The sequence below is a fragment of the Hyaena hyaena genome, unplaced genomic scaffold (genome assembly GCF_003009895.1).
Source record: "Hyaena hyaena isolate Hyena2069 unplaced genomic scaffold, ASM300989v1 scaffold_651, whole genome shotgun sequence".
Taxonomy (NCBI): Eukaryota; Metazoa; Chordata; class Mammalia; order Carnivora; family Hyaenidae; genus Hyaena; species Hyaena hyaena.
This window is the reverse complement of record NW_024081282.1, coordinates 241,344-261,343: the sequence shown is the minus strand read 5'-3', so window position 1 is coordinate 261,343 and position 20,000 is coordinate 241,344. Positions and strand designations below refer to the sequence as shown.

Below are 20,000 nucleotides of genomic sequence, written 5' to 3'. Positions count from 1 at the left end.
ATGGCAAAATTTGGAGACAAGTCAAGAGTTAGGATTTCCAATTAAAATGATGCCAGTACTCAAGTACTCAATGATAACTCATTATTATTTTTTTAAGAGCGAATGAAAAATTGTGTATTCAAAATTCTGTTATTTATTATCCATTTGTATAATTATAGAATTATTTATAATATTATAAATTATAATAAATAGTCTATAATTATTTGATGGTGCTACTCAGTGTTCTATATTGATCAGATAATGTTTGAGAATTGCTATAAATAAATTTTAAGAACTTATATTAGTTTGCCATGAGCATGTTTAAAATCAGAAGACATTAAATAAATCTTAGAGCCTTTCTAATCTATTTACAAAAAAGAATCTTAAAAAAAATTTCAGAAACAATATAAGTTGATTAATTATATTGCCTCGTGACATATGGAAATAAATAATTTTGAGGTTGGAAACAATAATACTATTATAAACCTTATCATTTTCAGCTGGATATTTGCTGATTCTACTTTATTTTATATTTTACTGGGAAATAAAGTAGATGTTTTCTTATTTCTTATTCATGACATATGAACAGGCTATATGGACTTTTAAAGCTCCATTTGAATGAATGATTGAATGAAATAGTTAAACAACGTTTATATAATGTGCTATGAATTCTTTCTTAGTATTTCTTGTTAGAGACTCTTTAAATTTAATGTCACTATTTTCAGACATTAAATAACTAAATAACTCCTGTTAACAAAATGCAGAAAAGCTGGAATACTTTTGAAATTATTCAAAATGGAATCAGGAGTTCTTCTATGAATCATTATTATGTACTCAAACTTAACAGGGCCTTGAATCACCAAGTCAAATAGATATTTACTCAGACATTCTTCTGGGCCTGAGTATTACTCTGAATTAATATGCCCATGACCCATAGATTTATATAACACTAGTTTCTCATGTTGAATTAGACCCTGTGTAAATATTCAGATTGCTTCAGGAGCAGAATATTACAATTTTTCTCTTGTTTACACAATTTCCAGAGCCAGTTTTGGGAATCTCCTGAGATAAAACTCTTTAGATAACCCTGTTACTAATTATTTATGATTTTTATTAAAATTATACAGAATTCAAAGTAATGAGTTTCAGTGTGTGCTTGGATACTCCATTTTTTATTAATAAAAACATACCAAATTTATGTTTTTTACTTATAATATGATTTTTTTTCTGATCTCTACATTTCTCATTCACCTTTGTAGGTAGGAGTTCCTTTTAATACTGACTCCTTTCCCAGAACTCACTAGTAGCATCTATGTTTTCATTTAAATTTTCATATATCAGCCCCCTCTGTGGCTCAGTTGGTTAAGCGACTAATTCTTGATTTCAATTCAGGTCCTGATCTTACAGTTTCATGAGTGTGAGCCCTTCATTGGGTTTTGCACTGACTGCAAGGAGCCTATTTGGTATTCCCTCTCTCTTCCTCTGTCAGCCCCACCCCCACCCCCGCTTATTGTCTGTCTCTAAATAAATAAATAAGATAAAATCAAAATTATCAAATAAATTTGCCTAACAATAATTCAGTTTACTTTGAGCTCTTTTTAAAAAAATTTTTTTTCATGCTTAGTTTTACTTTTGAGAGAGAGAGAGACAGAGAGTGAGAGAGTGCAAGCTAGCAGGGGAGGGGCAGAGAGAGAGGGAGACACAGAATCAGAAGCAGGCTCCAGGGTGTCAGCACAGAGCCTGATGTGAGGCTCAAACTCACAAACTGCGAGTTCATGACCTGAGCCAAAGTTGGATGCTTAACCAGCTGAGACACCCAGGTACCCCTACTTTGGTTGAACTCTTTAGTTAATATTGAAAATATATTACTCTTGGGGCACCTGGGTGGCTCAATTGGTTAAGCATCCAACTTCACCACAAGTCATGATATCTTGGTCTGTGAGTTCGAGCCCAGCGGCTCTGTGCTGTCATGACAGCTCAAGAGCCAGGAGCCTGCTTCAGATTTTGTATTTCCCTCTCTCTCTGCCCCTCCCCCATCACACACACACACACACACACACACTCTCTCTCTCTCTCTCTCTCTCAAAAAATAAATATAAATTAAAAAAATTTTACAAAATATATCTCACCATCTTTATATATTTACAGTTGTTAAATTTTATTTACTTTTTTATCAGCTTAAAACATTTCATTCATCTTATTTTATAAAGAATATACTGTGAACGCAGTAAAAATCATTTTACCAAATGGAGGCATATAGTATAGAAACTATGAACCACAAAATGATAGAATAAAACCTTAATATTAACAGCTAATTTGTAAAACAGGTATGAATTTTTCTCTCAAACCTATGAGATAATTTTTATTAAATTTTTATTTTAATCCCAGTACAGTTAACATACAGTGTAATATAAGTTTAGGTGTACAATATAGTGATTCAACATACATAAAACACCTGGTGCTCATCACAAGTGTCCTTCTAATCCCTATCACCTATTTCACCCATGTCCCCACCCACCTCCCCTCTGGTAACCATCAGTTTGTTCTCTAGAGTTAAGAGTCTGTTTCTTGGTTTGCCTCTCTCTTTCTCTCTCACTTGCTCTCTCTTTTTCCTTTGTTCATTTGTTTTGTTCTATAAGACTATTTCTGGGGCGCCTGGAAGGTTCAGTTGGTTGGGCGTCCGACTTTGGCTCAGGTAATGATCTCGCGGTTTGTGGGTTCGAGCCCCACATTGGGCTCTGTGCTGAACATTTGCTTAGAGCCTGGAGCCTGCTTCAGATTCTGTGTCTCCTCCTCTCTCTGCCCCTCCTCCACTCATACTCCACTCTCAAAAATAAATAAATGTAAAAAAAAATTTTTTTAAGACTATTTCTAACATTGAAATGTAAGTGATAATTCTTAAGGCATTTAAAAATAAACAGCACATACAATAAGTAATAATAAATAAACTACACATTTTCTTGCATAAATCTTGCTCTAAATATATGTGTATCCATATATACTGATTACATTCATGTTTGTTTCTTGACAGGGGGACATCCAGCAGCTGTTGATCATAGGTGACCCTAAAGCAGCATATGACTACTGTGAGCATTACAGTCCAGACTGTGACTCTTCAGTGCCCAAGGCCGCTCAGGCTCAGGAACCTCAGATTGATGAGGTGAGGACCATGAGATCAGGGCACATTTTTTCATTTCAGTGGTACAGACACAGTCTTGGGGTTTTGAGGCTTATCTCTATTATTCAGTTTTAATTAAACTATACTTTCTACTTAATAGTGTTTTAATATTTCTAGGAAGAAGTGATTTAAGGAAGAATTTTGGTGGGGTTTTTTTTTTTCCCTCTGAAGTACGCTGTTTCTTAAACTTCTTAAAAATAGATTGCTTACTTGTATACTATGAATATGAGCATATTTAATTTTGGGGGAGGTGAGAAAAAGATAGTCTTCTATAAGCTTTATTTCTGCTACATAAATATCTAAAAGCTATATTTCTGCCCTTGGCATTTGAATAATTAACACACAGCTTCAAGATAATGGTGACAATTCTTCTGGTGTACTTGCCTTTGGCAATTCACACAGATGAAAAAGGGACATTAGAGCTTTCTTAATGTTTCATGCTGTGTTGAATATTTAAAGATTTTTTTCCTATTTTTATAGGGCTAGGCAACATTGATATTTGTGTTTTCTTTTTCTTCTACAAAATTTGAAAGAAAGAATAATGAAATGAAAAGCAGGATGAGATCTAATTTGCAGCTAAAACTACTCATATTCTTTGATTCAAATTATGTCAGTTGATTTGAAATTGAGGTGTGAAACCATTTTTTCAGGCTATTTTTGCAAGAAAATTTGCTGTAATTAAATTTGATCCTATTCTCTTCCAGGCCAAAAAAAAAATAGCCATAGCAATTTTATCAAAATCAAATACCTCCCCGCCCCCCCGCCAAAGAAAAAAAACCTATAGTATAGCACACCCTTATCCAGATTTTTTGGTAAAATCCTTTGATGTGGATCTTCTGGAAATTTTAAAAAAAAAGCAAACTGGAAGGAATTTACTCCTTAGCTGCCAGCAAAACAATTTATTTAGATTCTTTTTTCTCAAGGTGGGAAGTGTTACATTTTAGAAGTGGGGGTTGGAAGTTTGAAAACATCAAGGCTGTCTTTATGTTTGAAAACAGCTCAAATGGCATTCTTCTTTCTAAATATACTAATTGGTGCCACTTTTTGAATTTTACTCTTTAAGTGTAAAGGATCTTTACTTTAAAAGAGGTTAGGATTGTGTCTTTTAATTTATTGGTATTTTCGCATGTGAATTCAATTGGGATTTTACCATTTAAATGCTTGAAGTTATATTTTTTGACATCACTTTTCTTTTTAAAGTATGATAGTAAATTCTGTTGCACTGATCTTTTCCATGACTTAATATGAATGTTTTTCTTAAAACAGGATAAAGTCTTAAGAAGCTGACAGAAAAGCAAATATGAGAGAGAAAAGAGAAATTACTTGGGTAGTTGTTTGCTTGTTTCATGTTCACCAGTGGTTAATTCTTTTTATTCCTTGATGATTTATTTATATGCTAAATATCATTAGGTTTATTGCTTTTATATCTTTGAGATTATATAATAAATTGGTATTGAAATTTATAACATTTATACATGTTGTACATGTTTGAGATTGATGAGACTTATTTTGCTTTTATTTTAAGAAAGCTAAGTTTTGTGTTTTTAGCAACAGATATGGCAGTGATATTTGGAAGAATGAAGGTATGCTTTCTTAATATATCACCTTGAGGTGTTTTATTACTGTATTTTAATGCTATCATGCCAGTTAAACAGTTATTTTAAAGCAAAATAATTTTTATCCATTTTTATCTTAAGTTCATTTAAAAATGAATTTGCTCTTTTCTACTTTGAGTTGTTGATAATGTATATTTAACATTCATTATGTTTTGATCAGTAGAGTTTGAGTGGAAAAACAATATATTGCTATAACAAAAAACTGTAGGAAATCTGGTTGGTTGATGCAAAAATACATAGCATTTCTTACCACTTTCAATATTGATTGCGTTACAGTGAAAAATTTTTTTGAAGAATCAGGTCACATATATTTTCCAATTCTAAATTACATTGATACTTCAATAATAATATAACCATCCTATGTTATACACTTATGAAATAAACTGATTAACCAAATTAGTAACTAGTTCTTATAATAATTTTGAACTATAGCCATTAATATGTCATTATATTTCAATTATGCATTTTAATAATTGATCTACAGATGTTCTCCCTGTACAATATAGTAAGCAATACTATTTGCCAGTGAATAAAGAACATAAAGTGCGATATAGACATCAACCATTCGTGTCGCACTTTATTGCTTAATTTTCCATTAACAAATTTGTAACATTGCGCATTCATTATTCTATATGGATCAATAGATATGTCAGTTTCTTTTATAAATTAACTCGTGCTTTTTCCAGCTTGTAATTGTGTATAGCTCATACCCTCTAAATAACATCTAAATCATTCTTAGGATTCAATTTTGTACGTGTTTGGCATATCATCATCATAGAGTGAAATTCATAATGTAGATAGATTTAAATATAGTAAAAATATTGTCAAACTTTAATTCTATTTGAACCTACACAATACCATTTACGTAGAAGAGTAACTGATATTAAAATTATGATGTTTGGGGATTTTCTCAAGTGAGATTATCCTATTATCTTTACAAGAAATTAAATGTGAAATATATATATGGTTATTTCTTAATGTATTATGTAAACTATAGTATCTTATACATAGTAGGCAATTGTCATTCTTTTTTTAAAGGATGAACAAAGAAAATAAAGCAAAGGAAAGAGAGTATTTTATAGACATTTAAAAACCAATCAACTTCCCCAAATATATTACCCTAATAGTTTTTGCACTTAATATTTATCATATATTCTAGTTCTCATAGGTGCACATATATTTACCAATGCCACCATATTTCTAATAAGTTAAATAAGAATAGATTATGACATTTCTAGAAGACCCTTCCTTCTCACTACAGTTTATGCTACGCTACTCACATATCCAAGCTGAAATCATTCCATCAGTGCATGTCTTTTTGCGTATATTCATCTACTTTATTAAAACTAGTTCTCTCTGTTTTTAAGGCACCCCCAAATTCCATAGTAAGAAAAGAGGACCATCTCCAAACATAGGTTATAAAGCTTCATGTACACTAGCAAAGTGCTAAGTATACTCAATACCATGACTAAGGGGATGTTGTTTAGAAAAAGAAATAAGAACAGAAGGAGTGATTCTTTATACTGACTCCTGAAAGACTCTAAGAAAAAGATATGCTTTAGTGCCTAAGAAGGTGAGAATATTAATTCTTCCATTATTCCATAATTACTAGTCTGGTTTATCGTCATTTTGAAAGAGTTTAAAAAGAGGAGAGGCTTATGGAGGTTAGAAAATCTTTTCTCCTACCAGAAAAAGAAAAACATCATGAAGTTAATGTATATTAATATATTTTTGAATAACATGCTTCATTTGAGATGCATTAAACTGTGTATGTTAAAAATCAGCCCTTTATGTCTTTGTTTATTGTCTTATGTTTTTAAAATTAATTATAGATGCACACGATTTTGAAAAGTCTGCTTAAGTTTAAAACTCTACAGCATAAAATAGACTATCAAGTCTTTTTTTTTTTAGTGTTTTACTTCCAGCTGGCAGCTAGTAGTTATATAAATTTAATATTTTTTATTTCAACATGAGTGACCATAACTACCAAAAAATTAGTCATTAAATATTTAGTCACCATTAATGTCTTTTTAATATGTATGTAAATCCAGTATGTAATCATTTTATTTACTTAATAATGTAAATAACATTTACATTACTTTTCCTAGAAATAGTTGGCATTATATCTTAACTGCAGAGGCATTAAGAAACATGTTCAGTGTTGTATATATGCATTTTTCTATTCTACCAAATTTTATACAAATTCAGTTAGACTAAAGCTTTGTTTAAGTTCTTCAAATATATATTCATTGATAATAAAGCTATTACTGATTAGATAAAGTTATGAATCCATTTCAGTTCATCTAATCAAATTAGTGTGTATACAGTCATAGAGAACACTAAAGACATGTCTGTGTTTATATTTCAATATGACCTTCAGTTGAACCATCTAGAAAAGTTGACTCTAGTGAGGGTATTTCATCAAGGACCAGATGTATAATGTTGCCAGGAGATCAGTTTTGGACATGTCTCATTATATGTCTGTGAAATTTGCACTCATTTCCATTGCTATCGTGAATAGAACTAATTAGTAGGCACACTGATCACAATTTTCTGAAAGACATATAGTCAACAGTTACTTTTCTGGCAGATTAAAAAGGATTTTCTGGCAATTTTGAAATGCCAAGAAATCCAGTTGGGATATAATTGGAATTTTTTAGAATATAATACTGGGGGAAACCCAAATAGGTTGCCTTTAGCTTATACATATTAGAGACACGGCTTGGTAAGTTTGCTGCTTAATATTTATGTATGTATTACCTTGGTGTATTTACAATTATTTTACTTAAAACCAATGATTAATATATGTTTCACAATAACTATATTCTTGTTTATGACTTAAAGTTTTGATAGAGATTTTTATTTGGCTTTGAAGGTGAACACATTATTTTCCTTATCATTCAGTGTGTATGACTGTCTTATACTTCCCTCTATTAAATATACCTCACTCCAACTAAATTACTTTAATACAGATGAGTCTAGTATAAAATATTATATTCCAATTTGAGTTTAGTTTAAGTAGTTTATGATGTCTAATGCTTTTTTGATAGAGGGAAAAAAACCAGAGTTTTTAAAAAGTGAAATAGTGTGTTTATTAGAATCAGATCTAACTTTGATTCTTTTCATGTTTTGCAAGTATTCTATGCTCATTTTGATGTTAAGTTTACAGCAAATTAGAGATTTCTAAAGAAATTTTAGATTTTATTTTTCTAGTTCTAGTATTCGGTATAGACTCATCTTATGTTCCTTACATTTCCTTTTCCTCCTCTCCACTCTCTGACTTATAACTTAAACATCCTTTCATACTTGAAAAGACTATTCTCCATATATAAAAATTTAAGCATGTAGTTTAATGAGAAAAAAAAACACCCATTGGAATTATACTAATATTCTTTTAGAGGAGCCTTGTATAACAATTTTTACAAATAAAAATTAACAAGTACATTTAACAACTGTGACCAAGAACATAACTGCTATGTTCTAAATAAGTAATTGACTTAAAATTTTGAATATTAATTAATTAAATTTGAATTAATATTCACAATTTTTAGTTTCCTCACAATCCTAATCACTGTTCCGCTCTTAGAAAATCAGCTTTGTTGCTCTTATGTTATTATACTCTGTACACTGACAGTATAATACTCCTTGTAATATAAAATAACATTTAAATATTTGTCTCTTAACCTTTACCCAAGTAAAAGTTAAGATGATTACCACTCTATTATTAGTATTACCTGCAACTAACAAAATCGCCTGATATTTTTTTCCTTTGCGACGTAGTATGCTCCTGAGGATATTCTGGAATATGACTATGAGTATGGGGAAGCAGAGTATAAAGAGGCTGAATTTGTAACTGAGAGACCCACTGTAGCTGAGGAGACAATAGCACAAACCGAGGTAAAAACAAAGTAGCACCTGTGTGCATGGTGTCCTGGTGTTTGTCATTCCGTGGTTTCTTACGTCTGCTATTCCTCAAACTCATCGTAAGCCTTTCATCCACCTGATTTCTATGACCCAATAACTGTGATTTTTATTTGACAGTAGCTGTCCCGAAGGAATGATGCTCATTTTGCTTTGCTTATCCTTCCTTTCATCCATGCTCTGCATTTCCCTTTTCACTGTATTTATGTTTTCCATTCCATCTTTCACCACGTTTTACAGAAAAAGAAATCCAATTTCAAAAAGAAGACGAAGACAGTGGCCACTAACTCAAAGGAAAAGTCCAAAAAGTTTACACCCCCTAAATCTGAAAAATTTGCATCCAAGAAGAAGAAAAGTTATCAAGCAACAGCAAAAGCCAAACTAGGGGTAAAGGTAGCAAAGAAAAAGCAATCAAGATCTCTCCTAGATAAGCTGGAAGATCTCTGATGATGAGTCATTGTCCTAACCCAACTAGATACATCCTCATTTGGCTAATACGAAAACCCAGTTTCATCATATTTTTCCTAAATTTAGGATTACCTTACATTCTTAGAATTGTTTTTCTTTTGAATTTACCATTAGGCAAATATTGTTGATGATTTTCAAGAATACAGCTATGGAACAGAGGAAAGTTACCAGACAGAAGCTCCTAGGCATGTATCTGGAACAAATGAGGTAAGCTCATTGACACTATTAAATCACAGTCCAGATCTTCTAAGCGTGTAATTTTTGTAAACGTACTTCACTCTGGAAGAATATAACTTGGGAGAAGTTCCATCTTTTTATCCCTTTACTGAGGAAGGAGAACCAATAACATCGGTTCACTGTTACTAAATTAGTCCATTCAGGTTTTGCATGACTCTTTGCCTCATACAGACGCAAATTGATTCTACTGGAATGGCTGCTATCATTTTCTTGATTCCTCCTGGAATAGAGCAAGCTTCTCAACATGTTGTGATGAAGGGTATTCACAACATGATTTTTCTGTGAGGAGAAGATTCCTCCACAGAGAAAATTGTATCATGAAATGATACAATTAAAGTTTATCTCATCTGACCAATAATCATGCATTTTTATGACAGCAGACTTCTTTTCGTAATAGCATTTATTTATTTTTTAAAAGGTACTTATTTATTTTGAGTGAGAGAGAGAGCACAAACAGGGAATGGGCAGAGAGAGAGGGAGAGAAAGAGAATCCCAAGCAGGCTCTGCACTATCAGCACAGAGCCAGACACGGGACTCGAACTCACAAACTGTGAGATGGTGACCCAAGTTGAAATCCAGGTTTGGACGCTTAACTGACTAAGCCACCCAGGAACCCCGACAGCAAACTTCTTGAGAAAATGTAGTCTTAACAGATTTTAATAGCTATTTATATTTTCATACTTGTTAGGAGAATGATGTTAATTATGATTAAAATAATGTGTCTTAACCTTTTCATTCTTTTCTATGAAAATGTTTAAGCACATATAGGTAGAAATGGAATAATCTTTATATTATGCATATATTATTTCATATTATGCATACATTCATAATATTCATAATATTTATATTATTTGTAATATTATTCATAATATATTCGTATTATGCATATATTTGTATCATGAACAATGACTGAACAATTCAGTTGAGCTTTGTGAAACACCTGTCATACCAGGGATGAAGAATAGATGAGTGATTTAGCTATAAGAAGATTTATATAACATGTGTACCAGTGAGCTAAATAAACCCAGTAGTGCATGACATGCAAACACATACTTCAGGAAAATAACATGTTAGGATGAGAACAGATTTTAAGTTTCATCTGGTCCAAACTAATCATTTTCCAGAAATGGATATCTTGATTCAATGGATATTTATCTGACCAAATTCAACTAGCTTTTTAGTTCAGAGATATAAAATAGCAATATTTGGTTTTTGGATAACATTCCCCTATAGATAGTGCATCCTCCTTGGCTAAGAATACAAAAATATTATGGTTACTGGACATTTTAACAGGTTAACTACTGCTAAATTAATCATTTAGTTGTAGTTTTATTCACATGATTTTGTGTATTACTACTTATTTATTCAATACTATTCTGTCATCTAGATTCACTATGTCTTAGAAATCAAGTAACTTAAAAATAAAAAATCCAAAATAGCAAGATAAATTATTTAATTTGAACCTCATAAAAAATCATTATATGGCTAAAAATAATAAATATTATTCATATTTATACTATTAATAAAGAATTACTTATGTGAAAAAGATCATTATACTAGGTTTATTTTTCCTTCTTTGAGGGAGTTTTATTGATATAAAATTCCCTTGTAAGTGCATTTTTATTCTCTACCCTTTATGAGATTATGCAGTGATATATTCGATTTCATTTTTTGAATTTTGAGGACTATAATTTTTATTTTATATGCTTTAGAACTCTTTGGTGATATAATACTTCCTTATATACTACAAACTATAATATTGCGATAAGTCTTGATATTGACATTAATATTTTATTTTTGTGATTGAGAGTCAAATTTACATGGTTTTCTGGTAGTAGTTATATTTCCTAATGATGGTCTGTGAGATTTGAAAATTAAGCAAAGCTTTAACTGTGCATATTTCATTATTCAAATCTTAAACCATAAAGCAAATATACAATTTAGTCACAAATTTTTTTCAATGGAACAAGCAAATACACATGTTGAGTCCATGTGAATATTTGCAGTTTATTGGGAAAAGTCTTTTGAAAGCAATATTCCCTTGTACATACCAATGTACAAAAATATTTCTTTCAATGATACTGAATGGCTATCCTTTTCAGCCTTCAGACTTGCTTGAGTAGTATTTAAATTGCTTCTCGTCACATTCCATCAAACTGTAATTGCAAATACTTACCTTGCTTTACTAACAGTAAACTTCATGTTCTTCAACTTCTTGCAACTTAAATTAATAGCCAAATCCAGTTGAAGAAGTATTTACTGAAGAATATCTAACTGGAGAGGATTATGATTCCCAGAGGAAAAATTCTGAGGATACATTATATGAAAACAAAGGAATAGACGGCAGGGACTCTGACCTTCTAGTAGATGGAGATTTAGGTGAATATGATTTTTATGAATATAAAGAATATGAAGATAAACCAACGAGCCCCACTAATGAAGAGTTTGGTCCCGGTGTTCCAGCAGAAACAGATATCACAGAAACAAGCGTAAGTCAGTATTACGCTCTGTGTCATTGTATGTCTTATGTTTGGAATATTTTCACATTTATCTTGATGTTTTTTCAGGTCTAAAATACAAGTTGTGTTTTCTTTAAATCATAGATATTTATCACTACTAGGACACCTTGATAGATTCTTCCTTATGGGAAACTATAGCACTTGTATCTCTGCCTCCACTACCAGAGTCTTCATTTGAAAGTATAATCTTGAATAGAATTGTATCCAAATTGTCTTGTCGTTGATGAGATTAAAAGAGTTATTATTATTAGGGGTAGTAAGTCTAATTTCTGAATTTTAGACTATTTTTTAATTTTTAAAAATATTTTCTGGTGATGTTCAGTAAAGGTATCATATTTGTTATTACTTTTTTTTTTTCCTTTGACCCCTTTCACCCATTTCTTCTACCCCTCACTCCCATGTTTACTTTGTTAAATTCAGTTTGGTTATGCTTTCTGCTTAATGCCTTGGATGATAATTGAGGTCTATAGATGATGTCTTTAACTTTCTATAATAATGTCCTTAAGAAACTATTGTTTAATCTCATTGAAGACATGTATTAGTGTTTATTATGCTTTCCTTTTTATATTTTTAGTATCTAAACTCTTAATAGGTTTCTATTTTTAAAAACACATTTTAATAGGTTGTTTTTAAATGCACTTAGATGATTAAATATCCTTTAAAAAAAAACTTAAGTGGCTTTATTTACTTAAAGACAGGCTGCTTGAATTTTTAATCCAACAGATAAATGGCCATGGTGCATATGGAGAAAAAGGACAGAAAGGAGAACCAGCAGTGGTTGAACCTGTAAGTACTAATGTGAATACATTGTAAAGGTTGGTAGCAATTATTTAATTTATATTATGAGCCATCATCACCTTAAATACTATATATGTTTACATATTGTCATTAAAAATTCTGATGTCTAAATATTTAAAATTTGCCACAAAGAAGTGAATTAGCGAGGTCATTTCTGACAAGTAACATTTCGATCAACCAAAAAATATAGATACATGAATTTGGAATTTGAAGGTAGCTGAAATTTGTCTGGTCTAATTCTCTCATTTTACACAACTAAGAAGCCTGAGACCTAGAGAGTTTAAATAACTTTGCTGAGGTTCAAATGTTGGTGGTTGAGATATAACTAGACATTAGCCTTTCTATCTTCCTTCAGTTTCTCTAACTTGGCATTATCAGAAATATATTATTTGACCCAGATACTTGTTTGTTTCATATCCAGATAACATCATGTAACAATATGAAAATAGTCTTTTTAAAATTCTTCACTTTCTTCCATTGAAGAAAAGGTATAATTCATTCCAAAAGTGATTTTAAAATTCATGTTAATTTTCTCACTACTCAAGATATTGGTAAAAAGCAATCCTACTGGAAAGCAATTTTACTATTGTTGTCCCTAATCAGTAACTCAAAAAAACTGTCACATTAGAACTAAAGATAATATGCTTAACTGTTTGCCTCAAGATCATGAAAATCATTTCAGAAATTGCAAGGATATTCAAATTGAAAGACTGGGCAGAGAGAAAGATACAGATTGAAAAGATATGGCTATAAGGAGATAACTGGCTATCTACTGTATTACTCCAAAATCTGATAAATCATGCCATATATTCACCAATGAATTTTAAAATATTTTTCAGAATTAATTTGCCCTTATTACAAAAATTTACAATCATGTTTTTTAAATGATAAAACAATTTCCAGAAGTAGAAGCAAAAACTTTGTGGAATGAGTTTCGTATCCTGAGATAGTACTGTATTCTCCTATTTATTTAGCCTTATCTCATGTTTATCCCCAATTCTTTTGCTTGGATTTTTTCTCATTTCCCTGGTTGAAAGTGCTTAGGTGCCACTAAGTAACTTAACAGTGCCATCTAACTTCCATTCTTTCATTTATGCGGTAAATATTTATTAAATCCTGGCTTTGTGCCAGGCATTATTCTGGGTGCTTAGGAGAACTCGGTCAAATGTCTTTGCTTTGGGAGTACTTAGCATATTTTCCTTTTAATATTACTTTTCTGAATATTTATTCCTTTTCTAATTAGTTCACAGACTCTCTAAGGACAAGGTCTATATTTTCTATCATTTTAGCTCCTTCCCTTCCCCATGGAAAACTATTTATACTTGGCTTTATATAGTAGAAATAGAGAATTTACTTTTTGAAATTCAATTATATACTTCATTAAAGCTTCTTAGATGAGAGGTTACGGGTTTTATTTCACTAGAAATGAATCTGTATCTTGTTTTATTATAGGGCATGCTTATTGAAGGACCACCAGGGCCTGTAGGACCTGCGGTATGTAAATGTGTTGAGATTATTTTCATCTTGATTTCTTAAATAATCAGATATAAATTTTCTTTTACGTTATTGAATTATAGAGGCACGCATTTTTTCGGAGGGCCTGGTGGCCTTGAATTGCTTTCTGATTTGGCTGTCCAAATGTTATTCTTTTGAGAGAAGTGGCATTATATTTTGTTCATTTTTTTTTTTTTTTGCTTAAATATCTCTGCATCCTTTAACCTCATTTTCAATTTTCTATCTGAAAGTTATGATAGTGAAAAAATTATAGTTTCTGTTAAAGTGGTAAAGATATACCTCAATAGATGGAGTTGAGAATTCTAAGTAGACAGTTGCAGCCTCATCTGTACTTCTGAATGAAGTGATTATTAGGTTCCATTGTCACTTCCTAGTAAGGCTGATGTTGCTCAGTGTGTCTTTATTCTCAGATAGTTGTACTGATCTGACATAAATCTCTGTCTTTTGTGGAATTAATTAAATTCCTGTCATCTGAAATAAATATGTTATGCTGACGCCTTTAAATACTTCTTATCCAGAAAATATAAAATACCTCTAGGCTAAATGATTTCTACATTTCAACTTTGCTATCACATTTTTGAGGTCTAATTGTCTGAATATACCATGTCCTCATTAAGAACTAGGAACCAACTTCTACTTTAGTGATTTTATATTGGCGTGGTCTCCTTTCCTGTTTTTCCTTGGAATATTTACTTCTACCTACAGAGTAGCTTCATAGAGGAAGAGTTAAGCTAGCTGCAGAGTGGTTCCTATATGTTATCTTTTCATAGGAAGATAAATAGGACAATTGATTGGAAGACCAGTGTATGTTTATGAAATATAAAATGAGCTCTTCTTTGATTTTGGTAGGATGGATATGCCTGAATGATAATGATATCAGGAATCTGACACAGATCATGGTTTATTTCTCTGTAGGGTCTTATGGGTCCCCCAGGTCTACAAGGCCCCACTGGTCCCCCTGGTGACCCTGGAGAGAGGGTAAGTGAAGGCACTCTTTTTATGACAAAAGAATATAACATAGATGAAAAGAATTAAAATATATTCCACAAGCTAAACATGTTGTCCTTTTCATGAGAGAGAAGGAAGTTTGTGAATTCAGTGTTCACCATTTGTTTAAATTTTCTAACTCTAATTTTAGAAGTGAGGATAAAGAATGAGCACTTATCTATGTTATAATTAATAGGAAAGCTTTTATTTTCAATAAATTGCAATGTTGAGATAAACCTGTTACATTAGATTCAGTTCTTTAATCTGAATTGAGACCTGTGTTCCATAAATTCTGGTGAGTACTTAGCTGGATTCTGATAGACTGAGTTAATAAGCCTGAATTCCAATTTGAAGAGCGTGTCCTGGACAACATGGTGAAATAGACCATTTGCATTAAGTCTGTCCAAACTCTTCTTGTAAAATCCCTTCCCTTTTTTTCCTCCATCCTTGAATAGCCAGTAACTTCGTATGTGATTAAAATCCTGGAAAACTGAGGCAATGAAAAACAACCCTTTCTAGGAATACTTACAAAAGGAGATTAACCTAGAAGAGGGGACTAGTGCAAATTGCTTAATGTAGACTAATTTTATTAGAGGTTTTATTCTGTTTCTAATAAATTTATTTTAATTTATTTATTAATTTTGCTGATTTACATTCCTAGGGTCCCCCAGGACGTCCTGGCTTACCAGGGGCTGATGGTCTACCTGGTCCTCCTGGGACCATGTTAATGTTACCGGTATATGTTTGGTTCTTTTTTTTTAATGCTGTAAAGATGACTTAATCATCCTATTGCTTAAAAACACTGTTGAACTGTATTACAGAGCAATTAACTAAAAACCGTTGTATGAAGTAGAGATATTTGAAATCAAGCAGCCTTTGGAAATCATAGAAAATTTTATTAAAACAAAATTCTGGTAAATATCAATCTCTGTGTTAGAACAAAGGTTTCATTATTTGCTTATTTTATTATTATTTTTTTTAACTTTGAGACAGAGAGGGTGCAATGATGGAGGGGTAGAGAGAGAGGGAGAGAGAAAATCCCATGGGGGGCAGAGAGAGGGAGAAGAGAGAGAGAGAAAGAAGTGTGGGGCTCAAGCTCACCAGAAGCAGGGCTCCAGCTAACCCAATGTGGGACTCGAGATCTGTGAGACCATGACCGGAGGCTAAGTCAGATGCTTAACCAACTGAGCTACCCAGGCTCCCATCATTATTTGATTAGACTTTGACAACAAAGCTTATAGGTTGTTCTTAGTATTTCCAGTCATGTGCTTTGTCCTGAGTCATGTGATTAACATGCATTTCATGTTTACTTAACATAATACTAGTGTGCTATTTATTACCGTAGACACAATAGCTGATACTTTTTAAAGAAGGTATATCTACAGGGTCATTATTCATTGCTCAAAATTGTTTGATCATAAGGTTGCTTTTTACAATTGCCCTTGTTCTCTGGGGGAAAAATGTGGTTTATTTGTTTAAATGTAATAAAATTTCAAGTAATAATCATGTAGAGTAAGAAATTGACTCATGCTGCATTTTGAATTAAAATTAAGAAAGATTTAGAATTTTAGAATTTTATGGAAGGCTACAGGGAGGGTGAATTTCCTATTATAATTATTTGAGAAAATGTAAACAAAATGAATATATCTCAAGGAAAATTATCTCTGTGTTCATATAGAACCCAAAAGTTTTGCTCAACAAAGTAGCAATTGCTCTATAAACACCAATGAACTGAATACACTTGGAATTTTTACAAATGACTAAATAGAAATGGGTAGCATTTGTGCAGGTAAAATGTATAGTGACTTATTCCATAATTTTCAAAGATTATGGAATAGAAAATTGGAAGTCTCAGGGCATCTGGGTGGATCAATAGTTTAAGCATCCAGGTTTAGCTCAGGTCATTATCTCATGGTTGGTGAATTCTGCCTCTCCCCTGCTCTCACTCTGTCTCTCTGTCTGTCTCTCAAAAGTAAACATTAAAATACATAAATGAATGAATAAATAAATACATAAATAAATAAAAATGAGAAGTCTGTATTCTCTTCTATAAATGGTAAAACACGGTCTAGGGGAACTTCCAATATGGGCAGGAGAACCCCCCAAAATCTAGGTATCTTGATTCATAATAAAGTTATCTTGTACTTTTATAAAATCACACCATTTTAAGTAAACAGGTTTTAATGTAGTAATTAAGGCTCCTATCTGAAAAAAAAGCTAATTTTTAGCTTTTTTATTTTCTTAGTTTCGTTATGGTGGCGATGGTTCCAAAGGACCAACCATCTCCGCTCAGGAAGCTCAGGCGCAGGCGATTCTTCAGCAGGCTCGGGTAAGAAAGAACAAACATGTATTCCTGTAACCTGATTCTGTGTCAGATTGTGTGTGTGTGTCTGTGTGTCTGTGTGTCTGTGTGTCTGTGTCTGTGTCTGGAGGATATGCTATTATTATAAATAAAACACTTCTGAAAAGTACATTGAATTTTAGATATTAAAAATGCTAAGATTATATCTATTTTTCCAGTGGGAATATTTTCTTTAATGGAATACTAAAATTAAATGATTGACCCTGGTAGTATTGCCATTTATAGTTCTGGCAATAACACACAAACAATAACACACACATTTTCTAAATTTTTTCAAAGAGTACTGATGGAGTTGTATCTAGCACTCTCTATTTTTCATATACAGTTTTTCTCTGCTAAGACAGAATTTGATGATTAAAAAAAAGTAAGAGAAGAAGATTAGAAATAATTTTTTTCCTCCTAATCTTCTAAATTGTTCAGGATATCCCAAATTATGCTGCAAATGCTTCAGTTTTTTAAGCATTATCATATAGGAAAGAAACCTTCAAATATATATTTAAGTTCTAATCATTATAATATATAATGATTTTGTAAAATCCATTTAGTTTATAAATCCTTCATTAGCTGAAACTCCCACTCTATCTTATACATATCTTATACATAAGGAAATCTTATACATAAGGAAATGTAAAGAATGGACTAAGAAAGAGTTGAAAGTCATACAATACTTTTATTTGTAGTACAGGTTTTGGTTTTTTTAAGGAAAAAGGAAATAAATGGCTCATTTGGTATAGATACACTTTCTAAGTGATAGAAATCATATCTGTGATAACTTTGTATAAATTTATGAATATATAAAATTTAACATTTGTGTATTTTATACACATTTACATAGATTTGTGTGTATAAAATATCTGAAAACATAAATGAAGGTTATAATTCACTCTTGTATTTACTTATATATTTAACTAAGTCTATTAATCTGAAAAGATTCCATTATTTGGTTACATCATATATAAACACAGAAAATTTTAATTATTTGTTTATTTGATCATGGTGTAACACATACCTAAAATATTTAAAATAATTTGCTAATGATTCCTACAATTCATTTTATAATTTATATTACTTTCACAAATCTAAGGTAATTATTTGAGCTTAAATGTTTTATGAAGCCATTGAATTCCTCCTTTTATTATTAGTCCTTTTAACCTACTTGGAAATAGGTAGCAAGCATTATAATTCCAATTTTTCAGATATTTAATCTCAAGGATTAAGAAGTATATTGTCAAAAATCTCATGGTGAGTCAGTAGTGGAACTTTGGAGATCCTACTGTTTTCATCTCATGCACTTTTCTAATATGATTTTACATATTGTTTCTATTACAGTATTATTTTTGATATCTGTTTTGATAATCTAAATATTCATCTTTTGGAATCACTAATATTCAAAAATAGTTCACCATACTAATTTAACATCTATCAAATATTTATCCTTTTTACTCTACTTGTTCCAGCTTTTCCAGTATGCTAATTTCACATTTCTAATATTCAGTATCAATAGTGCATGTGATCAATCTATCATGCCTATGATTATACAAAATGAATGTATTTTTCTTGCTAAATTTGAGATTTGTAAAAAAAAAGAAGTGTATGATCATATTTTCTGATCAGTTTTGCTTGCCATCTGGCTTTGATTGTCAATAGTTTTTCCTTTTGCTAGAAACTTTTTATTTCAAGCACCTCAAATTGTTCACCTCTGAAAGGGTTTTTCAGTGATAATCATGCCAACATGTTTAAGAGAAGTCGATACATATGCTTCAGAATAGAAAGATTTCAAAATATTAGATTTCTTATATTAAAATCTATTTTAACTTTTATCATTGAATAAATCATAATAATATATGATATAAGATTGTATACAAGCTATAACAATTTAGAGCAAGTCTGATATTTAGGTCATTTGTCATTCTAATTTTTTTATGTTTTATTTATTTCTGAGAGAGAGACAGCATGAACAGGGGAGAGTCAGAGAAAGAGGGAGATAAAGAATCCGAAACAGGCTCCAGGCTCTGAGTTGGCTGTCAGCACAGAGCCCGAGGCAGGGCTCAAACCCACGAACTGTGAGATCATGACCTGAGCCAAAGTCGACTTAACCAACTGAGCCACCCAGGCACAACTCATTTGTCATTCTAGAAGCTTGTAATTCTTCAGTAATCAGGCACTCTTTCTAGCATGTAGCTAATATACCTTTGTTTATTATCTGTTACTTATAGGTAGTTTGTGCATATGAATATTTGGGTTTAATATGCTTGCCAGAAGGGCATCTCTGAGTTTGATCTACTTTATTTTCTAGATTGCTCTCAGAGGTCCACCTGGCCCAATGGGTCTAACTGGAAGACCGGGTCCTGTGGTAGGTTACTCAATAAGATAATGTGTGTTTAAAATGAAATAGTATTTCCCTGTGCAACTTTGACCAA

At 31.6% G+C, this 20,000-nt stretch overlaps 1 protein-coding gene across 1 annotated transcript in view; it reads left to right on the top strand.

Moving 5' to 3' along the window:
• The window catches only part of COL11A1 (collagen type XI alpha 1 chain), a 211,820-nt gene that overhangs the window by 69,586 nt on the left and 122,234 nt on the right, over positions 1–20,000 (top strand). The window contains 10 exon segments of the mRNA XM_039216657.1: positions 3,011–3,139; positions 8,554–8,670; positions 9,277–9,369; positions 11,634–11,888; positions 12,642–12,704; positions 14,169–14,210; positions 15,147–15,209; positions 15,880–15,954; positions 17,464–17,547; positions 19,877–19,933. Of these exon segments, the coding sequence (XP_039072588.1) occupies positions 3,011–3,139; positions 8,554–8,670; positions 9,277–9,369; positions 11,634–11,888; positions 12,642–12,704; positions 14,169–14,210; positions 15,147–15,209; positions 15,880–15,954; positions 17,464–17,547; positions 19,877–19,933 (978 nt within the window).